The sequence below is a fragment of the Eleutherodactylus coqui genome, chromosome 4 (assembly GCF_035609145.1).
Source record: "Eleutherodactylus coqui strain aEleCoq1 chromosome 4, aEleCoq1.hap1, whole genome shotgun sequence".
In the NCBI taxonomy this organism is placed as follows: domain Eukaryota; kingdom Metazoa; phylum Chordata; class Amphibia; order Anura; family Eleutherodactylidae; genus Eleutherodactylus; species Eleutherodactylus coqui.
In genome coordinates this window covers 249899007-249923323 of record NC_089840.1, presented here as the reverse complement: position 1 = coordinate 249923323, position 24317 = coordinate 249899007, and the positions used below count along the sequence as shown (strand labels likewise).

The window sequence follows — 24317 nt, the reverse complement described above, 5'->3', positions numbered from 1 at the left end:
GAGCAGGCAGGTACTCGGTAAGGATGATACTCGCTCAAGTATCTGTCCTTACCGAGTTCGCTCGCTCATCTCTAGTTATTAACGCCTTAAGAGTTGATGATTTTTTTTGGATCATCATTTCTACTTTTGCAAAAGCATTCATTTCTCATTTTTCCATTGACATTGCCAAATGAGGACATGTTTTTTGAGTGACAAACAATAGTTTTTATGGCTAACATTTTTTGGGTACACATAAAATGTTAAACTTTTACCTAGTTTTTTGGAGGGCAGGGAGAAAAAAACATCAATTCTGCCATTGTTTTTTTTTTACAGCATAAGGGCTTATTCAGACGGACGTATATCGGTCGGGTTGTCATGGCCGGCCGATATACGCTGCTCTTCTCTGCAAGGGGAGGGGGCGGGGAGGGACCTAGTGCACTGAGCTCCCACCCCCTCTCCACCCCTCACCACTGTTTGCAATGGGAGGAGGCGGGGCAAAACATAGCTCTGCCCCCCACCCACACCTCCCATTGCAAATAGTGGCTAAATGCAGAGGGGTGGGAGCTCAGTCCACTGCTCCCAGCTCGTCCTGACGTCCCGTGGATGTCGGGTCTTCATGCCCGGCTGCTATACGCTGCAGAGAGGGGCAGCGTATAGCAGCCGGGCATGAAAACCCGACATCCACCCATCTGAATAAGCCTCTAATTATACAGCATAAGGGCTTATTCACAAGGGCGTATATTGGCCGGGTTTTCACACCCGGCCGATATACGTGGCCCTCCTGATGCACTGGCTTACAATGCATCAGTGCACAGGGGTGTATTTCCCTGGCATAAAAGCGCAAGACCTGGCGCCCCAAGCCAGCGGCGGCAGCTGCATAGATTCCTATGGGAGCCTATGCTAGCTGCCGGAGAAGAGAGGTGGAGGGAGTTTAGCAGCATGACTGGTAAATTCTCTCCCCCTTCTCTTCTCCTCTCTGCCCCTTGCCACTGTTTGCAATGGGAGGGGGCGGGATGGGACTCTTCACCCCCTCCCACTGCTGGCTGCGGATAAGGGGTGGGAGCCTAGCTCACCCCTGTCCCGCCGCTTCCCATTGCAAATGGCGGGGGGTGGGGGGGAGAGAGAGGAAGTGAGCTGGCGAGGGGCAGGGAAGGAGGAATGTCATCCCAGGCATTGCAGCCTCGGCGTATATGCGGCGGGCCTTTTTGCCGTTCAGGCATTTTTAGGGCACTGGCGGGCGTACGTAAAAAACCTACAGCTATATAAGTGGGCCCTTAATGACATGTTTATTTATTTATGTGGGTTGGTACGATTACGACGATACCAAATTTAAATTTTATTTTATGTTCTTTTTTGCACAACAAAACCCCTTTTTTCGCATGGCTACATTCAAAGTCTCATAACTCCTTTATTTTTCCATTGACCGAGCTCTGTGAGGGCCTGTCTTTTGCCTGATGAGCTGTAGTTTCTATTAGTACAATATTGGGATACATATGGCTTTTTTATCACTTTTATTGCATATTTTTGGAAGGTGAAATGAACAAAATAAGCATTTCGCCTCCCTGTTTTACAGTGTATTCAATTTATTGTACAGATTGTTACGGATACAATACCAAATATGTGGGGATTTTTTTTATACAAAGAGGGGAAAGTGCGCAAAAAAGTTTTTTTTATTACTATTTTTTTTATGTGTATTTTTTTTCTTACTATTTTTTCTAACACTTTTAATGTTCCTGTAGGGTACTTGAACCAGAAAAGCTATGATTGTTATGATGATGCATTATTGCTTGCAATAGAGATCACAGGCCATGGTAGGCTTGGATTGATAGAACACAGATGTGTACCTGAATGGCCAACAGAGGATGCAGTGAAGACCTTGCCGCTGTCCTTAGACATTATCAGCATGTCTCCTTCCTTCCTAGCTGGGGCCTTTTCTTTCTCCAGGAGAAGGAACTTGTACTCTTTACTGAGGATATCATCGCCTTGGGTTTTAGTGGTGGTAACTGAAAAATGAACATTGACCATGACTTTATGTCACATATCTCAAATGCTGGGAACTTCCAGAACTATTAACTTCCATAAGAATGATTATTACTAGCGCTCTATCTACTGTATAAACGGCACTTTTATTTGTTATTGACTTTATGTTTAGAGTCCTATTATAGGTGCTTACCACTTGCAGAGGAGCAACCATTGCTTCCTATTCCGGAGCTCTGGGTGTTCTGCGTTACATGTTTCTGTACTCCATAACCTTAAAGACATAAAAAAGATTATATTCACAAATCCAGTTGTACTTTAGGCCAGTTTCACAGGGGCGAGAAAATCGTGCGACTTTCTCGTGATGCGACAGTGCTACAAATCGCATGTATGTGAAGCCAATGCTTTCCAATGGGTTCCGTCCCATTAGCGATGTTTTGTAGCCTGCTACATTGCGAGAAAAAGAATTGGGGTTGCTAAATATTGCTGCAATTTGCGAGGTTTTGTAGCCCATGTTTTACTATGGAGCCTTCCTTTCTGTTGCATAGCACGAAAACACAGTTTTCATGCGGTGCAATGCAACTTTTACAGTAGGAAGTCCTACTGTAAAAGCCCTAAAATAAGCTCTAGCTACATAAAAAAAAATACATCACCTACCAGCCACTGTCAGGTTCGCCGCACTTCTCGCAGGTTCCCGGCACTTGTTTGAAGTCTTCTGTGAGCTATTCCTGGATTGGAGTTTCAAAAACCCCGCCACCAGGAAGCACTAGCTGTGATCGGTTCTCAGCCAATCACAGCCAGCACTGGATGAACCAATCACAGCCATTCAATACAACTCAATGCAATGGCTGTGATTGGTTCATCGAGCTCTGGCTCTGATTGGCTGAACTGCGGCGCTCGAGAACCAATCACAGCCAGCGTTTCCTGGAGGCGGGGATTTTGAACCTCTAATCCAGGAGGCGTTGACAAGAAGACATCAAACAAGTGCCGGGGCTAGACCTTATTTTTGGGGTACGTCTTATATTTCAAGCCCCCCAAAAATCCCCGAAAAAGAGCGCTACAAAAAGCGCCACGTGTGACTTGTAGTGTCACAAAATTGTGATATTGCCACGAGAAAACGCAGCAATATCGCATAGAACACAGATGCAACATTGCTGCGACTTTCTTACGGCGATATCACTGTCGCCCGTGTGGAAGAGACCTTATGCTCAGTCATTCCTTGTATTGGGAATCAGGTGATCCATCACGCTCCACACGCTCACCTGAAGAGTTTGCAGCTGTTGCTGAGCCACTGACAACAGGGACTGATGCTGTTACTTGGGAGGATAATGGGGGCAAATTGTTTTGCACACCAAATACTGTGAATAAAACAAAGAGGTGATTAAAGTCTATTCATAATTAGAAAAAAAATACAATTAAAAATCATTCTGATTCTGAGAATTCCTTCATGATATATCTGTCATTCCCGTTGTCAAAAAAAAATCAGTTTTCTGCTCTCAAGGAGTTCTATTTTACTTTGGAGAAGTTTGTTATTTGGATTATCCATTTTTATTAGACAGACTCTAAAAAATAAGTTGATCACATATGGTTTTTCAGCTTGGAGCTCCAGCAATCAGCTGTAATCTGCTGAGAAACCTAGTGCTTAATTTCCCTGCAGTGCCACCGCAGGGAAAATGAAGTATTACATGGTGCCTATTGAAATCAATGGACTACCCAAGTATCACACAGACATATGTGATTGTTCTCAGGAAGAGAAACCAAGTAATGTTGTAGATATGATACCTTTTAATGGCTATCAAAAAGACATGATGTTGCAGCGAGCTTTCAAACCTATCATATCTACAGGATTACTTGGTTTCTGTTACTAAGAACAATCACATTTTGCTCTACTGGCTAACATCGTACCAAACTTTTTTCTTTTTACACAGACATATGTAAAGGGGTGGGACTGTGACTTTGTTTCTATTGTTCAAAATTCTGTTAATAATAACCTGACATGTCTATTTAAATTAGGGAAGAAATGGGTGGTCCATAAACCGGAAAAGGAAATCAGGCGGGCGCCATGTTTACGGGGCTCAGCAAGACATAAGGGGAAGCTCCCATCTTCAGTGTAGAAAGTGGCAGAGATAATATACATCGTGGGCTACAGTAAGAGACAGAGTGTAGAGTCTGGTTTATGGTTCAAGGCACAGAGAAGAAAAATTTGGCTTGCGTTCCACCAGTTTCTAAGGCCACCTGCTATCTGATCTCTATGCTGATACTTGTTGTTACCGAGTTAAGCCCCATTGACATGCTATAATTATCGCTCAAAATTCGCTCAAATTATGTCTTTTGAGCGATAATCGTTGCGTGTAAATGATACCATCATTTGCTTTTCGTCCAAACGATGATTTTTAGTTAAGTTCAAAATCCATCCTTCAGCTGGTCAGCTGATACCATGGACCCTACGCTGTGATTCTCCATGGGATTGCTGATAATATTGTATTCAGCTCCAGTACTGTGGCAGAACAAAGGGGCTATATGCAGATAACAGACCACCTGCTGTTATCAGCATACAGAGAAGGGAGGCTTATTTACATGCAAATTAAGCTAATAAACTACTAATGGGCATTAGTGCCCATTAGCAGCTTATGCAAAATGATCGCTCAAACTGCCAATCATCCTAACTTTTGAATGAATTTTGAGCGATCATCTTTCTGTGCAAATGGGGCTTTACATCACAGAATAAAAGTTTCAAGCAGTTTATGGAATTATCATGGTTGTCTTTCAGTATCTCATCCAGGGACACCAACCCTGTAACTGGGAGTTTTTCAGTAACTATGTCCACTATAACCGAGTGTTGATCTCACCCAGTGGGGTCCTAGTTTTTGATACCTACAGAGTAGATTCCGTACTAGTGGCTAAGTGTGATCCAGGAAATTCTATTGATAGGGTAAGCAGATGGAGTTGAGTTGTTCCCCCACAGCCTTTGCCTGAGCCAAGCAGGGTTACTACTGCCCATCTACCTGTTTCAGAGACTCTATAGCTCTCAACTGAAGCTCAATGATGGAAGTCCAAATGAAAAACCTTTATTAAGTCAGAAAGCCTTTAGTCGGATATTTGAAAATAGATTTTTGTAAACCAGACAACCCAGTTATATGTTATCTGTAAAATACAAATGAATGGAAAGGAGGTGAGGAATATGTTATACTACCGGTAAGACTAGGTGCACACTAGCAGTGAGCGGAGGTTGCACCAGAGAGGCTCGGGCACAACTTGCATTGGGCCTCACCCAGGCACCAGTTTGTGTGCTGTCCAAATTACATGGACACAGCACATTCACATGCACTGGCATGTCGTATTTCTCGTCCATGATACAGACAGGAATAGGACATGCCATGAGTTTTTTCATGCAAACCATCAAAAACACCAATCTACATAGCCTGATAGACCTATAATGGGGTCATATGCTGTCTGTGGACTAACGTGGACGGCATATGGCCCCCAATACACTAGTATATAGCTGCAGAGGAGCAATTCAATCCTGGATGCAAGGAGTGATAGCAGGGGGCCAGATTGTTTGGAACTTCAAATACTGAAAATGGAAGAAAAGAAATCAAATTAAAATAAAGCAACTGAGCTAAATGCTTAGTATATTATTTACCTGATCCTGCAGAATGAGCATTTATCATAGATGACCCATAAGCCATGTTGACCATATTATTCTGATGGGTAGCTGTGGAGGACCCTGCAGGAAGTGTGGAGGTCCACATGAAGGATGGGAGAGCAGATTTCATTATGGTTGTGTCATAAGATCCTGAAACTGTATCAAAGAGCCAGTGATTATGTCGATATGAATGTACAGGTAGTAAGATGGTATAAAGAGATATTCTCTAGCAGGCACTCACCTAATTGGGAGCTCTCCATTACTATCTTTGTTTCCACTGTTGCTTTTTTAGGAATGGGAAGGGTATTAGTTGGGGATCTGATGGGACTCATGCTGGTGGAGCGGCCACCTTTCACCATTTTCTTAACATCATCAAGTTCTGCCCCTAAATCGATATTACACATCCATGTATGATTTAAATTGTCTTTAATATTATTTTATTATGTTGTTTCATTAAATAAAAATGGTAGAAATACTCAAACTACAACCTATAGGGCCATACTGTATCCAGTATTAGTGTAGTATGTCTCCACCAGAAGTAGGCTCAGCTGCAGGTAACGCCGAGGCCATGACCTCGGCATTACCTGCAGCTGAGCCCACTTCCTAAAAGCTCCAAGTTCAGTGTGACCCAGCTGTTACAGATAGCCTGCCTCAAGCTGCATCATAGGCAATGGCAAAGCAGGACTCCTATATCTGGCATCTTGTTGCCATGACAACCTGTCGGCCCTCCCTGATTATATCGCGGGAGTCCGATGAGAAAACAGAGGGAGCTCCCTACGTAGATCATATAAGGGGTTAACAGCGGGGGTTGTTGGTTTGATGCACCTCCAATGATGCAGTGGGAGGGTGGCTGTCAGTAACATCCGGCTCCCACTACCAAAGCTCGTGATTCTCGGGGGTGATGGCAAAGCAGGATGCCTATATATGGCGTCCTGCTGCCATGACAACCAGTCGGCCCTCCGCGATTACATCGCAGGGATCCAATGACCAATACAGAGAAAGCTCTCTCTGATTCAGTGGGAGGCCCGGCTATCAGTTACAGCTGGCTCCCACTGAGCTCGGAGCTGCAGCATGAGGCCGGCTATCAGTAAGAGCCAGCACCCGCTTGAGCTTGGAGCTTTTGGGAAGCGGCCTCAGCTCAAAGAAACGCCCAGGTTACACCCTGGGCGCTACGTGCAGTTGAGCCTAGTTCCGGTGGAGACATACTACACTAGTACCACTGTATCCAATATGAATCATAGCATGCTCCATTGGACCTCATATTACGGAGCTCTTCAGCCCTGTAAGCACTGTTTCTATGGAAGAGTGTCATTGCAGAACATTGTATCAAGCACAATATGGTGACAACACTGAGTGTCAATGGCTCTGTATATGGAGCTGTAGGGACTCCTTGTCCTTGCTCAAGATTATTTTATCTGCATAAGGCTTAGAGAAAATTTTTTGCACATTATTAGATATATGGTAAACTTATGTATAGCTATTTTCACTATGATTTCACAAAAATGACCAATAATCTCAATGCAAAGAGGTAAAATGTATGAGATCAGTATGAGAGTATAACATACCTCTGAGTCGTAGTTGGGCATTCCTTCACCTGGGCAAAAATTTAACTCACTGCCATTGCCATGCATCTAAATACCCTGGCAATGGTAGAGTGGCATCTGGTACTCAGAGCGCATGCTCCACCTGTCACTCCAACTGCATCCATGATGCACATTACTATGACTCTCATAAACATAAACAGCAAAATGAATATATTCTACAATGACAGAAGCATGACTTACATCGTGAGGAGGGAGAGTTACTTTGGAGACGGGTGCGGATTTGAGTCTCTGTAAAACAGTAAGCAATAGAATAGAAATATAGTTTTATATTTAAACTGGATGATTAAAACAATTGTTGGCTGGCAGAGAAGGTGAGAAAAAATAATATTCATTAATATATGATACAATTCACATGTTCTACGTCCAATGTTGTGTACCTGATTCTGGGTTTTATGGTGGGGTGGCGGGATCTGGTGCAGGCCCCTTAGCTAACATTAATCCAGAGATCATAAAACTCTCACATCCTTATCTGGTATCACTATGGTTGTGCCCTTTTATGTACACGTGTGTGTATGTATATATATATATATATATACACACTTCTTCAGATATATCCTACTAGAAGCCTGATGAAAAAACCCAAGTACAGTCGTTTTGAAACCTAGCTGTAACATCATATATTTTTGCTAGCCATTAAAAGGTATCACATCTACAAGATCACTTGGTTTCTCTTACTGAGAACATTCATATTTTGTTCTACTGGCTAACACTGTGTCAAAGATGTTTCTACTTTCTTTTTTTTTTGTATCCCTACCCCTTAATATAAAGTGCAAATGTCAGCGTCTAACATGTTCTCACCTCTGCTCATAGAACGACCTCTAGTAGTAGGGGATGCTGCAAAAATAGAAAAAATTAATTCTAGGTTAAAAATACGACATACAGATAATGATCTATGTTTTACATACAGACCCGCTACCCAGCACAAACCCATTCACTGCATATAAATCTGCTTCATAGGGCATTCAGGTACATACCCATTTCTTCTCTGGTGTACTCTAGCGATGAGTTTCCACTAGAACTTCCTAAAATACATGACACGGATATGTCGCTTATATATATCAGAGGACACATGATTTAGGGCAACAACATGAGGTGCCACTAGTGGGCAGTACCTACCTTCATATTCTACCTGGCGGGAGCTGGAGCGGTAGGTCTTTCTATCAAAGGTGGAGTTTGGTGAAAGTGATAGAGTAGAAGTGGAGGACTGTGCATTTCGTGACCGAGAAGAGCCGAGATTTACTCTTGAGCTGACACCTGTGGCTGAAGATTAATATATGTAGTTAATCCGGAGAAATTCCCTCATCCAGATGTTAAAACAATATTCATATGTTTGCCTAAATTTTACAAATGGGTTGCTCCATAATCCAGTTTTATACTATTATATAAGGCTGCCCTACTATCAAAGGCCCACCACCAACCCTTTCCATTGTTCTCCATAGCTGGCAGTTTTCTTGAAGTTTTCACTCATTTAGAAGAGATTTTGATTAAAATGAACATAAACAATTTTATGCTACAATGGAATAACCCCTTAATAAAGTCTATGTAATGCCCTCTGGTGGCAGATTTTGGGGGTGAAGAATGAAAACGGAGGATGTTGGATTTCATTTTTACCTGTAAGGCGGATTAAAAAAGTTAACCATGTAGGGAAAACACCAAAGTGTTAGAGTACATTTATAGAGATTTAATAAGATGTTGATTAATACTAAAGATAATGTTTTAGACATTTATGAAGACTAAGGTCCTACATGTGAGCATACATTGAGCACAGGAAGTATAAACACTGCATTTCCTGGAATTTAGCTAATGAAGAAGAGTAATACATTAACTTTTAGTTAGGAAGGTTATATAAATGCTGATGTATCATTAAAGGATGTACATGCCATTGTAGGAGAAACCCTGTGTCTTACTTAACTCTCCTGCAGGTAGGGCACTCCCCCATACCTCCCAAAAACATGCAAGAAAAGCCGAAATGCTGGGGTGCAGTAGCACTTTTGGAAATCTTATGTATAATATATCTTAATAGTAGTCAGAGCTCCATTTTTCTGATACAGTGTTCCAAATCAAATGCATTACATTAAAAGGGTTGTATCATGAAGGCACCTCTTGTTTATATGTCCTGTTAGGGCATATGGACATCACAGTCAGCTTAAAAAACCTCATTAGCACTCGCTGGCTTCTCGTCCTGTGTAAAAGCTCAGCGCTTCTCAAGGGCGCTAAGTGAGAAGCGGACGAGAAGCCAGCGAACCGCCGGCAAGACTTTCAATTTGAATGCTCTGCACGAGCCCCGACGACCTTAGCGGTGACGTCAGCACTCGTGCAGTCGCTGAAAAGACTATTAGACCATGTAGAAGGACCTTTAAACGAAAAAGTATAGTGCAGAAGATAAGATTAGTGTAAGCTTACAGAAGAAGATGTAATGTTCGTTTTGTTCCCATGCCAAGGGGTGCAAATGTGAGGACAACTACTGAGTGAAAGAGCACAGGTGCTAAAAGTCCAGGCTAAGCTGATTCCTGTTATCCCTATGTGTGGCGGTTCAGATGAGGCTAAGATAAGTCCCACTGATGTGAAGGTTTCTAACTAAAGAAGCTGATGAGTTCAGTGCAGCTGGCCTACAGATAGAGAGAGTCTAGGAAGCAAACTGCTGCATGGAGGTAAACCAGCTTGAGGAAGTGCAGCCACCACCAACACAGAAACTGCTTTAAAGTGAACTGTGCCTCTATAATTGGATGTTGCAACCACCAAGCGTCTTTCTACAAGTAAGCCATGAGTTGAATCTACTTCCTCTATTTCCTGGACTTTCATTGGAGTTCGCACTACGCAACATCTCAATTCTATGAGAAGTCCCAGCAGATTTTGCAGCAAATTTCACAAGGAATCCTCAGTGGATTTTTTTTCCACTGCACATTATGGCTCATGAGGACATAGCCTTAAGAGTAATTCAACTACCTGCTAATTGTATGCTACACAGAATTACCTTTTTATGGCCTAGGATGCTAAGCTAATTATGAATTTCATTTTTTTCCCTATTGATTTCAATGGGTTTCCCCCCGAAAATGCTGTCAATTTGCTTCCGATCCGTTATGTTTGTTTTTAACCAGAACAAATAGTTTTCCAAAAATGGAAACATAACGGAATGAAAGTAAACGGACAGCATTCCATTTTTTTAATTTTTTTTTTAAAACCCATTGAAATCAATAAGGAAAGAAATTAAACGTTGAATTGCATTTTTCTGCTTCAAAAATGTAACAGAGAGATAAAATTGTAACTGAAAACCTTAATACGGGTGTGAGGCCCTAGGTTGGAGTTTTTCTCCTTAATAGTGGGGGTCCTGAGCAGAGAACTCCCAGCTGTAACGTCCGTTAAATCTGATAGAACATTTGGTTGTTTTGACTCCCCTTGACTCTAGAATTCTAAAAATAGTGCAAAAATTCCTGCCAAATATTATATGTTCTATATATGTAGCAATCTTTAAGTTAATGTTTTTTTGCTCCACAAACATTATTTTGGCATGATGAATGCTTGTATTTAATGTGCATAGCATGACCACCCCAATATGAAGTAAAAGCAACCCCAACTGCAAGAGCCCTCTAAACACTCTATTTCACATTGCAAGTAAAATGAAGCAGGTTTTCAAGGGAAATACTATTGGTGACGTATCCTCAGGACAGGCCACCAATAGTTGATCATCTGGGGTCCACCCCTTTGGATCTTGGTTGAGTGGACGTCCACTGTCAGCGACACTACACACAGGGGTTAGAACGAAAGCTGTATATGGCGGTGCTGACAGTGGGTGCCCAATCAGCTGGTCAGGTGGGGTCCTGAGCGGTGGACCACGGCGATCAACTATTGTTAACCTATCCTGAGGAAATGTGATCAAAAGTATTTCCCTGAAAACCCTCTTTAACACCATCTACACCTGTACAATTGATAGCTTACTTGGCGGTAGTGAGCCAAATCTTGATGAAGATGAAACTGCTTCCTTATAGGCTGAAAAAAAAGAAAAGCATCATATACCACTGTTTATAAAAACTTCACTTATATAGCCATTTGTTATACATTGTTAGAACTAGACTGTCAGGTCAAATCTCTGACAAAGAAGGGTAAGTAAAGTGCTGTCAGTTTCTAAGCTTAACCCTTTCCAATCCACTGTCTGACCTCTGAAGACATTATGATTTGAAGGTGCAGTTCAGATGTTGGAAGAAATCCGTCAGGGTTCTCTTACTGTATATTGCCAGCCTCTCTGCTTTTGGAGCCTATCCAACGTGTCACCTCATGCAGTACTGGCTTTAGCCAGCATATAGCGCTGTTGTATAACAGCAGAAAAAGTGTAAGCCCCCTAGGAATACCAGGATACAAATTGGATTGGAAAGGGTTAACCAGAATTGTTGTGTCAGTATCTGTACAGGTAGTCAACTTATTATGTGTATTTAAACTATGAAATCTCCATAAACAATTATATTCTTATACTTTAATTATATTTTCATGGTTTTAAGTTCATAGAAATTCTTTTTTTAAACAAAACGTATAAAAGTATAAAACATACTTTTCCCTTTGACTTCCCCATTGCCCCAGTAAACTTTTCTACTTGAACTGTCCATTCCATAGTCACCTGAGAGGAGAAAAAGGGAAATATGATTTTGAGCAAATGGAAATTAAATAAAAAATCGAGGAGAAAATGACTATGTGGCCGAACTTGTAGAGCCAATAATAGTCACCTACAATGCAATATAGAAATGTATCATTTATTATCATAACTACCAGAGGGACGCTATTGCTTCATGTTCTCAACCGGCAATCTTTGACATTTTATTGCTCGACTCCGCTGATAACAGTGATAGTAATATTGATAATTTCAGTACTATTTTGTATTGAAGAGACACTCATTCATTATGTACGCAGACCCTCCACCCCCCCTCGCTGTATATACCAGTGAGCTAGTATTACCTTGTTTAGTTATTCCCTTCTATCTGAAACTCCTGGAGCCCTTCTCCTCAGGTGGCTCATTGTGACCACCTGAGATTTACTTGGCTTTATGTTTTCTCAAAAAGTCAATTTTTCAGTAAACATAATTCCTATGTGACGGACCCTACAACACAAGCTGTATTGAGGGGGGCGCAGAGACTCCTACAGTTACTGCTGATGGCAAAAGGCTCCTGTCACACAATTATAATGAAAGCCTTCAGGCTATATACACTTTTAGGTGAATAGGCAAAGTTGTGATAACCACACTGTCCTACCAGCAGGCGGAGATGGTACTGTCTCTCGCTGCTCATGTAATGTTGTGCGGATGCCGCATGGGATAGTACAGAATAGTGAAAGAGAAAGCAGGAAAAAAATCACAACATCAAGATAGTGCCTGATAAGTATCAGACAGGAGGCTGGCTGCAATATACATAGGATACCTCCAGAGTGTGACAGGCAATCAGGTGAGGGGGGCAGGGATGGAAAAAATGTGTTTTAAACAGAGTAGCCCTTTAAGCTTGCATCTATATATAATCAAATGTGAAGTTTCTAGAAGAGCTCTGTTTAATGACGTGCCTACTAATGTTGCTAAAATCTAATACATCCCTCCATAACTTACAGTGTTGGAATCAAGTTGGTTGCAGAGTAAAGGCAGTCACTGATAATCAATTTTTCATATTCATTCTAATTAAATTACCTAAAATGTCACAGTGATCTCATACACTGGCTATATAAACGTAGAAGAAAAATATTGGGTAAGCATGTAACAAGGGTGCAGGTATAGGGGGTACAAAGGTAGCAGTCGCACCCGTGCCTCACAACCTTAAAGGGGTATTCCAGGATTTTTACAGTTCAGCATTGGCTGTACCTGCAATACCAGCCTAAGCTGCTGCTTTATGGTCAGTGCGTTATGCTTCCTGCGCTGACCACAGTGACAGTGGCCACTAGAATCAGCTGATCGGCAGCGATCAAAGTGCTAATCATCTATTCGTCTATCTGTCGGTTATCAATAGAAAAAATAAAATTAAAAAGTCCCTGAATACCTCTTTAAGGGCATGCTCCAATATGGTGGATTTGCTGAGGATCCGCCCCAAACTTACCGTATATACTCAAATATTAGCCGACCCGAGTATAAGCCGAGTCAATAACTATTATCACAAAAAACTGTTAAAACTTAATGACTCGAGTATAAGCCTAGCTAGACTCGAGTATATACTAGGTACAAAAAAAAAACGCAATACTCACCTCCCAGCCAGCGTCTGCGTTCAGACTTCTCCCCGCTCTCATGTCCCTGCTCGGTTTTCAATTTAACCGGCAGCGCTTTGAAAGTAAGCGCTGTGATTGGATCGAGTGCCAGCCAATCACAGCCGGCACTTGATAAACCAATCACAGCCATTCAGTGATGTCATTTACTGAATGGCTGTAAATGATCAGTCACAGCGCTTACCTACACAGCACTGACGGCGGGGGAATTCAAAGCTGAGCAGGGAGATGACAGCAGGGAGAATTCTTAAGCACTTTGCTGCACCGCCGGGGAGACCATCGCGCCAGGGACACAGACGCCGCCTGGGAGGTGAGTATTGCGGTGTTTTTTTGTTGTTTTTTTTTTTAACCCCACTCGAGTATAAGCCGAGGGAGGCTTTTTCAGCATAAAAAAATGTGCTGAAAAACTAGGCTTATACTCGAGTATATACGGTATATTCTTCATTATAATTTAGAAAAAAGGTCCTCTTGTGTACGGAAAGTTGCAGTAGATGAGCGATAAACCCGGAATAAATAGGACAGACTGTTTATCATGATTAAGAGCAACATTATTGAGCGGTGAAGACATTATCTCAATACAGAAAGCATCGGTGACCTCAGACACCTTACGTGATTATTATAATCTGCACAATATCTGCAGGCGATATATGAGTTTATTATTACAGAGCAACACCCCTAGTTATTCAGTACAGACGATAGTCATTTAGATCCATATAAAGCATAGCTCAGAGCGAAGGCTGAAAGCTGATATTATTCAGGAGGCAGATATAGTTTTCCTAGAAGACAATAACCTGAACGTAAAGAAAAGCAGCATATCTTCCTGGATTAGTGATGGATACTGCTATGTAATGCTAATAAAGCTGAACAATAGGCATCATCTCTTTAGATCGACCCTCCGGTCCTGGAGAAATAAAGACGATCGCACCGCTTCTCTAACGACGGTACCTGATGCAGACTGTGTATTATAATGCATCATTAGTCTAAGGCCATGTATAACACAGCGTTATAGTTCTGTGTGAGCCATTTTTTTCGTTACTGCACATGACAGCGTATCTCATGCACGCTGTCATTCGCAGTCTTCCTTGTCTCTTTTTTCTTAATTTTCCGCTCTAGCAACGCTGCGTATAAATGCCGCACATACGCAATGTAATTGTGTATATGCACAGCGTTTATTACGCACCCATAGAGAACAATTGAGCTATATCGCCCTATTGCAGTAAAATAGAACATGCTGCGTTCTTTTTTACACGTGTATCATACGCAAGCGTGAATAGATCAATAGAAATGAATGTACTTTAATAGACCCCATTCACTGCGTATTATGCGGCCATCTTCGTTCATTCAAGATTTAAGTTATATGTTCGTTTTATAAGACCAAAAGGTAAAAAAGAGCATCATGTGTCAAAGAACTAGAGCACAAATCAAAATGTATGAATGTAGCAGAGCTAAGGACAGGTAAAATCAGCCTAGAGACTCCTTCACATGGGCGATGCGATTTTCGTCCACATGCGTCGCGGCCGCATCGTGGCCAAAAATCGCAAGTGCGGGAGGCAGCTACGACCAAATCGTGGATGCATCGCTTCTTTTGTGGCCCTTTCAGATAGCTGGGTCTGCGGGCGATAAATCACACACAGATCATGCTCTGTAAAGCTTTCCATAGGATTACTATGGAAAGCGCAGCGCCGGTGTCCATGAGCGGAGAATCATGGCGATTCTCCATTCGCGGGATCTAAGTCATGGCATGCTGTGATTGCCGCAATATCTATTAGATGGGCTCATCTCAGAGACCTGTCAGTGCTCCCCCCTCCTCCCCCGTGGCAGAATATCGCTAGCGATATTCCACCTTGGCTGTGGACAGAGAGCCTAGCTCTGCTAAATTCCTTTCCCCTTCCCTCCCCCTTTCTAACCCTTGCCAGCTGCCGACAAAGGGAGGCATTGGGACGAGGCAGTAGCTGGAATGTTAAACTCCCGCCCCCTCTCCGCCCCTTGCCGACTGCTGGCAAGGAAAGGAGGCAGGATGAGGCGGCACAGGAGCTAGTGTGCTAATATCCCACCCCGTCCCCTCGCTTTGCCAGCAGCCGACAAGGGGCGGAGAGAGGGAGGGAGTTCAGCAGAGCAGCTGCTAAACTCCCTTGCCTCTGTCTTTTCTAGCAGCTCCCATAGGAGTCTATGGGACCCATCACCATATTCCAGTCAAAGATAGGTCCAGATCAGCATAAAAGCGGACGGCTGGAGTGCACAGATATGAAAACTTTACTTTTATTACATTTCTTTTAAAAACATCAAGGTAAGAGTAAAAGAACAAACACCAAATGACCTCCTAATTGCCAATGTACCAAACAACCAGACAGATGGAAATATCTATGAGAAGGTACAAAGTATTGGTTTGTATTTTGGCCAAAACACGTAAGCTCACAAGACCACGTCAAGGGTCCTCGTCTTGTAAGTCCCTACACTAACAAGACAAATATAACAAAGAAAAAGGGACGGCCCCACGCTGGAACCTAGGGGCCAACTGTCTCATCCTAGATGATAATGTGCAAGAGCAGAATAAATAATGTGTTACTTTGATAGATCAGACTGTTATGGATGCAGCAATACCAAATATGTTTTTTATTTACATTTTTATTATAAATATAAGAGAAGGGGGGTAACTTTTATCCTCTTTTATTTTTTCATGTTTATATTTTTTTAGCCCCATAAAGAGGACTTGAACTTGTGATCATTTGATCGATCCAGCAGTAAAATGCAATACCATAGTATTACCTTATACCACAATCTGATTATTTTGCGTAATCAGCCATGGCAGTGCTAGGGGTCTTCAGAAAACCCCAGACTGCCATGGCAACTGAACAACACCTAGCTATCTCATCGCAGGGAGCCGCCGTTCGGTTTGCCACAAAATTGATTGGGGGATTTAAATTCTGCTGTTGCAACTAACAAAAGCGAGCCACATTCACAAGGATCACGGCTGTTGCCAGAAGCTGTCAGCTGTGAGAAACAGCTGGCACTCACATTGTATGGAGTTGAATCAGCTCCAGATCTTCCTCCATATAAACTCTGCACGCATAGGGTGTAAATGTACATCCTGTGCCATTAAGGGGTTAATAAGAGGTATGAGATTCTCACTTGTGATTCCCATTCTGCAACAGAGACAGACTGGGTTAAAAGGCCTGTGGGAGCTGTACTGCAGTGACCGTGGTGTATGACAATGTAAGGGATGCACCCTGTACAGATCTATTGCTTGTGAAGCTTTGGGCACTACACCTGATTGTACAAGAGGGATGTTATATACCGTGTTTCCCCCAAAATAAGACTCTGTCTTATATTAATTTTTGTCCCAAAAGGAGGCACTAAGTCTTATTTTTGGCAGATGTCTTATTATATTTACCTATCTGGCTTGATCTAGGTCCCTCCCACTCCTCTTCATAGCTCCGGCGTGCGCTTTCTGCAATCCTCGGTGCACGTACAACATCCCTTCCTGGTTATGGGATTCATAAATCCCACCACCACAACGAGATGGCTGTTGATTGGTTCTTTGACTACTGCTCAGCTAATCAATGCAGCGCTGGATGAACCAATCAGAGCCTTCACATTGGTTCATCCAGCGCTGTATTGATTGGCTAAGCAGCAGTCGATGAACCAATCACAGCCATCGCTTCCTGGAGGCAGGATTTATGAATCCTGTAACCAGGAAGTGATATTGTATGAGCGCCAAGGACTGTGGGAAGTGTGTACGCTTGAGTTATGAAGAGGAGCAGGATGCACCTGGACCTGGACCAGTGTAGTGTAGTTAGGGCTTATTTTCAGGGTATGGGTTATATTTCAAGCTTCCTTGAAAATCTAGCTAGGGCTTATTTTCAGGATATGTCTTATTTTCGAGGAAGCGGCTAATGTACTGTGTTTACGTAAAGTGCTGTGGAGAAGTGTTTGCTGTGAAGCATAATAAAGCTGCTAGAAGCAAGACTTAACCCTTTCCAATCCAATTTGTATCCTGGTTTTCCTAGGGGGCTTACTCTTTTTCTGCCGTTATACAATCGCGCTACATGCTGGCTAAAGCCAGTACTGCATGAGGTGGCACATTGGATAGGCTTCGACAGCAGAGAGGCTGGCAATATACAGTAAGAGAATCCTGATGGACGTCTTCCAACATCGAAGCTGTACAACCTTAAATCATAATGTCTTCAGACGTCAGACAGTGGATTGAAAAGGGTTTAACTGGAATCTGGTATCTTTCCTATTAATCCTAGTGATTAAGATGACAATCCCAGAAAACTGAGATCTCCCAAGTGTCATAGTATCTACTCTACACAATTCTAGTTATATTCCCACCCACCTATGCTTCTAGCAAGATTTTAGTGTCAGCAATGTATCTTGTTTCTATCTGTGCTTATTAATAGTTTTTAGTAGTATAATCCGGTTCATATGTATAATGTCTGAACAAGCACCCACTAGTTCACTGGGATTTGATGACCTACTCCTCTCCCATATTCTTTAGTACCTATTTAAGTAATGTGACAAACACATACACTACCTTGCAGTATTATAAAGTATCCTATAGTTAACATCATCCTATATAATTATTTTAATTAACTTAAATATAGTGCCTTACAGCATTCTATAAAGTGTAGTCTAGTAAGGATCACCCTGAAGCATTACGTATACATAATTACTTTTTATACACAAGTTTATTAACTCCAATCCTAGTGGACTTGAAAGTAGAGCCAGACTACATGCACCATGAATTAATGAGAGTGACATACATCGCTCCACATAACCAAAACTGTATAAAGAACGGATGTAACAAAGCTAAGAGATAAATCAGAGGAAGCATCATGCATGGAATGTGGTACCCTAACGGCCTGTAATTATGAGGATGCTCTTGTTCCATTTCATTGACATTCAGTAGGTATAGTAGCTAGAGTCAGAGACGTAACTTGAAGCTCCCGGGCCCCGATGCAAAACCTGTAACAGGGCCCCCAACTATAATGCTTTACTCATAGTACTGGGTTCCCTATATGGAGAAGAGAGGCCGTATGGGCCCCCTAAGTCTCCTGGGCCCGGGTGCAACCGCATCCCCTGCATCCCCTATAGTTACGCCCCTGGCTAGAGTCCCTTATCTTTATATCTGAAGTAGGCAATAGATTTTATCTAAGTAACATCCGGACAAGATCCTTAAAGGGACTAGATCACTATTTTTTTTCATATTAATTAAAACCAGATAGTGAAAGATTTTTCATTTATCTAATGTTTTTGGTTTCTGTGTAGCAGTTTTTATTCTATTCTCTATACATGAGTATAGGGGCATCCATCTTTCCTGAGCTACATTTAACAGCATTTAAAAGATGTGCCTAACAGCAGCCTCATGGGTCATTGACACAACGGTCAGGAGGGGACCCATTGACTTGTATGGGAGACTGTTCTAGACATGCTCTGTGACCTGTGTAGAGGTCATTTTGCAGGGGGGAGGGGGAGTAGATAGTTACAGCTTATACCTATTGTGAATGGTGGATCCTGTGTTATCTACATATAGGTGTTACCTCTTAGTGTAAGGGCTCTTTCACACGAGCGCATAAACGGCAATGGCGTTTTTACGTTTTCCTGCCTGCTCCGTATAATCACCTGAATGGGCGTTTTTCAGCGATCACAGCCAGCGGTTTCTTGTCTATTCACATGACCGTGAGCTCCTTTTTAGCGAAAAAATACGCCACACCCCGGAAATCTCTCGCTCTGCCAAAATCCTCGGGATGCCTTCCAGTGCCTATATACAGACACCTGTAAGCTTTTTGCAGCGTTGGACGCAAAAATGCCTCCCCTCCCTTCTCTTTCCCTGCTTCCATTGGAGTCTATGGGACCCGCCAGCGTATATTGGCCAAAACATAGTTCCAGAACTATGTTTTGGCTAAGCGTATATGCGCCGGCCGCGTATGTGTTCTATTTTTCATGCTACCGGCACATTTAAGCACCGTACATTCGCCAGTGGGAACTAGTGCATTGGAAACCAATGCTTCACATTGAAAACGCGGCGTATATGCGCTCGTGGGAATAAAGCCTCAGGCAGGTCTCACACGGGCGATCTGGATTAAGGGGGCGGAGCCTGCAGCAGAATTTGGCTCTGACCCCAGCCCGGCAACCCTGCGTACCTGTCATTTCTTTACTGCGGATGACATTTGCAATCGGTCATGCGCAGTAGAGATTTTTTTTTCAGATTTGAATTTCCCATGCTGTGCCTAGGCAATGACGATCCGTTACCTATCCGTAATGTCAATTGCGGACTGGCTGTGGGTCAGGCGGCCTCCATTGATTTCAGTGGAGTTCATTTGTGTAGAGTCTGCAGCAAAATAGAGCATGCTGCCATTTTTTCCACCGCTCCTGAAAATCGTAATTCGTCTCCATGAGTGTGAAGGAAAAAGCGATTTTTACATACCTGTCAATGCACGCCTTTGGCTGCAGATCCTCCATGCGGAGCGCCAGACGCGGATTCCGCAATGGAAATCCAGTAGTGTGAGACCAGCCTAAATTCCTGCCTGTGATGTTAATGAGATGACTGCTGCAAAGCTTTGTCTATATATCAAGAAGTGCCAGAGAAGTTTTTGGCTTTGTAGATTGTAACTGATAATTATAAAAAAGTATGTTTAACACAAAAACGTGATTTATATAACAGGTCATTTTCTGATGGCACATTAAGACTAATCCTTATTGTACCACAGAGTTCAGATGTGAGCGACTTGGGATCAGTCTGTAAACTCCTTTATCTGCTAATTAGTGTTTTCGATTTTGCGGTTTGGCTGAAACATAGCTCATTTATTCTACACTGTCTACGGTTCTCTTACTCAAACCATGCTGTACGGTATCTAATATCAGAAAAATAGAGAATAAGACACCATCAAGAATATAAGAAGGTACCCAAAAGAAGCTGGACTCTTCTTCTGGTGAGCGGGGCAGTACTACCGTGTTTCCCCAAAAATAAGACTCTGTCTTATATTAGAGGCGCAGGCTCTTATTTTCGGGGGGTATCTTATACTCACCTAGCAGACACCGTCTGGGTCCCTCCCGCAGGTCTCCAGCACTCAGGCAGGCTGCAGCTTCTCTTCCTCGTAACGGGGCTTCAATACCCAGCCTCCAGTAAGCAATTGCTCTGATTGGTTCATGAGCACCACCTCAGCCAATCAAAGCCGGCGCTCAATTAACTAATCACAGCCATTCAATGAATATCTGTGATTGGTTCATCGAGCGCCGGCTCTGATTGGCTGAGGCGGCGCTCGTGAACCAATCAGACCAATCGCTTGCTGGAAGCAGGGGAATTCAAGCCCTATCACCAGCAAGAGATGCTTCATCGGCATTGAGGACTGCACGGAAGCCTGCCAGAGAGCAGCGGGAGGGACCCGGACGGTGCCTGCTTGGTGAGTATTGCTTTTTTTCATCTAGTGTAGTTTAGGCTTATTTTCCAGTTAGGGCTTATATTTCAAGCTCCTCTCCCCACCCAAAAATTATTATCTGGGTGGGTCTTATTTTCTGGGAAGCACGGTAGTACAGGCTCCTGTTGATAGGCGAATGTCTGCAAACCCTTCTGAGGCAGTATGCCAGCTGACATTATAATTAAACGTAACCCTAGGACATAACCATAGCTTTCCATTTCTCAAACGGAGACCATTAAGATCACCATTTGAGCAAGGCTCTGTTCATTTCTGACATTTGTGCCGAAGAAAATAAATGGTAGACAAAAATGAGATGTGAATGACCCTTTACACGAGGAACATGGATTGTTAAACATAGCCCAGTCATCTGAGGTAACAGGTAGGATGCTGAGGTTGCTCCTCCGTAGGGTAAACTACAAGTCCGGGCGAGAACACGTCACTGCTATATCTCTGCAAATATTTTCATTTTAGTCCCTTTTGCGTTCTTCACTTTTCTATAAATGTAATCAGTTGCTAGGATGGAACAGAAGCCTCATTGTTTCCCAGTGAAGAATGTGGTTTTCCATCAGTGACATACAGTAACAGCTCAAACCCTTAGCGCGTCTCGCAATCTTCAGGTATCACAATGCAAATACATTTCTCTGGCTGAACAGCCTGACACATCAATGTGCAGGTCATGTGGCTTTATAATAAGTGTTATTCACTTCATACAAATATAATGTACAGGGGGGTGCAAAGGCATGGAGACACCTGAATAAATGAAAAACAGTGGTTGGGAATGCCAGCCTGGGCATGGCATGCTGCTTAGTGGAAGGAGGCAACATCATGGCCATTTTGAACACCACCATCTTGGAACCAAGTTGACATTTTCAGATGGGAAGGGGTGCATGTGACATATGTATCTGATAGAGAATTTGATGAGGAATCCAAATCTTACATTATTCCTGCCAAAGTTATTAGCGATTTTCTCTTTGTTATAGACACAGGTACGAGATTAACATGCAAGAAGAGGACAAAAATTGTGCTGATCTCCTGGTACACAGTACCCAAGTTATTACAGTGGATTTCAATGGTCGGCACCCTAATAGACCTCCCATCCTCCATGGCATAGTTGGCAAATTGCTTGCCAAATGTTGCCAAACAGGCTGTGTATTGGACCTTTCAAAAAGTGCACATAACAAAACTGCTATAGATGAAGCAACAATAATAGCCATCCTGGCATCCTTCTGCAGGAGCCCACATCGTAGCACCCGGCTTCTGTCATAGGAGAATGGGGTGATTTGTACCACAATCGGGCGGATATTGGCTATGCACCAATAACACCCATACAAGATCCAGTTGATGCATCATGTCAATGAGGATGATCCCGATCACCATGTTGAATTTGCGGAATGGGTGTCACAGCAATTGCAACGGGCCTACATTTCTCAGAGACGGTACTGTTCAGTGATGAAGCAAACTTCTACATGTAAGGGGAGGTGATCAAACAAAACCTTTGCTACTGGTCCAACACAAACCCACACTGTACAGATCCATCTTCGGTGATTGGAGCACAGAAAGTCATGGTGTGCTGTGTGTGGGGTAAGTATATAGCGGACCCATTCTTCATCAATGGCAACCTTACTGTTGCCAAGCTTCCCCTTAGCGACATGCCACACACAAGACGGTATTCCTAACCACCGTTTTCCATTTACTCAGGTGTCCCCATACCTTTGGACCACCCTGTACAATAACTAGCTAAGCTTTCAACTCATATTTAGAGATTGTTTGAGGTACAGAGAAATTTTGCTTCGGTAAGATGAACCATGTGTTCTTCCCATTTAATGTCCTGTCAACCCCTTTCTTTGGATTGTCTGAGTAGTTGTCTGAGCTGAATGAGCTACTATTGTGGGAAGTGTGTAAATGATGTTGTAGTCAGCATCTGCTGAGTCTAGATCAAATATTGATCGGCCTGTTTAATGTGAACTGAGGCGAGCCAGCCGGAACGGTTTCCAGCGCGCTCCACCTGCATTCACTGAGCGATCCTCGCTCCTGTGTGAAAGGACAAGAGTGATTATTGCTGGGACAGATATTGGGCACTGAAACACCCAGCAGTAGTCCAGTATAAACAAAGCCTAAATTCAGGTCACACCCCCTTGACAGCCAACATCTGGGGTGCTTACTCTACCAGTTACACAAGCTCCGCCCCTGCATAACACATGCAATAAGAATGCATTAATGGTCATTTTCTTAATCTCATACAATGATACATTTACTCTCTCTCTCTCTCTCTCTCTCTCTCTCTCTCTCTCTCTCTCTCTCTCTCTCTATATATATATATATATATATATATATATATTGAGTCATGACCCAACACTTGCGGTGCTGTGTTCTAGTTACAATTCATTGATAAGCACCACAAGTGAATGTTCTGTTCTCAAAAGCCCACCTATTGCATGAGCTCCCTATACATCATGTTACTACAATCCATAATTCTGTATAGAAGCTCATGCAACAAAAACAACCTACAGATGTGGCAAACTTTGACTTGACACTTAACACAACAAAAGCCATTGAAAACTCAAGTTAAAGTTTGCTGCAACAGTTCATTTACTGCAATAAAGAGGCAAGTTAAAGTTTGCTACATCTGTAGTAAAATCAATTCATCATAAGAAGGCAGAGCAAGTTCTAAAATCCAGAATCACTGATGATAACACCACCAGAGTAGATAGTCAAGAATATAGAGAAGAATACAAATATGTCCTCAGGCTACAAAGAGAAACCAGAGCACTCAGCTATAAAGCATATGCGTGGTATAGGACAAGTGCAGGCAGCCACCACAGTGGTACAAGTCTAGTCTCCAGGTTGGTGGAGCCACTGATGACCAGACTGTCCTACACAACGGATATGAATGTAAACTGCCTTTAAATTCACTATCTACCCTTCCATAAATGCATATATAAGTCCTCTAATGCATATGCATAGTATCCAGTGCACATACCTTGGGTAATCTGATGAGAGAAGAACCTCTGGAAACAGGTGAGTCCAAATTAGTATCTGCCTTCCCCAAAAGTTTTCCTTTTTAGAACTGTTAGTGTTTCGCCCTCCTCTGAGGTGTGTTGTGGCTGACTGATGCTTCCAGGATTTTCAATTGCTCTCTCGTTCAGTATCCCAGTCTTCCAGGTTCCTTCACTTTCAGGCAAGTCCTGACAAAGGTGTGATGTCATGATTTTAGGTTTTTTCTTTGGACCCACCAGACAACTCAGCCCAATAATCTGCAAACATTTGTGCTGCATATATGCGCGATGGGTGTTGTGTTTCTGTGCGCCTGTGAATGTTTTGCTGTATGTTTTGCGCATGTCGTGTGTATTTGAATGGGCAATTGAGGTAAATTAGTTTAATATATACTATATTAGCGCAATACGCATGAAAATAGAATATGCAGTATATTTTTCGAGCAAACGAAATACACACCCAAAATACGCTCAT

At 42.7% G+C, this 24317-nt stretch overlaps 1 protein-coding gene across 1 annotated transcript in view; it reads right to left on the bottom strand.

The window, feature by feature from the left end:
- The window catches only part of LOC136626202 (collagen alpha-1(XVII) chain-like), a 73228-nt gene extending 49239 nt beyond the window's left edge, over positions 1-23989 (bottom strand). The window contains exons 1-12 of the mRNA XM_066601043.1: positions 23830-23989; positions 11750-11815; positions 11143-11193; positions 8323-8466; positions 8181-8228; positions 8005-8040; positions 7387-7434; positions 5844-5987; positions 5600-5758; positions 3219-3314; positions 2153-2230; positions 1824-1982 (exon numbers count right to left, since the gene is read on the bottom strand). Of these exons, the coding sequence (XP_066457140.1) occupies positions 1824-1982; positions 2153-2230; positions 3219-3314; positions 5600-5758; positions 5844-5987; positions 7387-7434; positions 8005-8040; positions 8181-8228; positions 8323-8466; positions 11143-11193; positions 11750-11804 (1018 nt within the window). The 5' untranslated portion in view covers positions 11805-11815; positions 23830-23989. The remainder of the gene's footprint in view (positions 1-1823; positions 1983-2152; positions 2231-3218; positions 3315-5599; positions 5759-5843; positions 5988-7386; positions 7435-8004; positions 8041-8180; positions 8229-8322; positions 8467-11142; positions 11194-11749; positions 11816-23829) is intronic.
- Between the last annotated feature and the right edge of the window lie 328 nt (positions 23990-24317).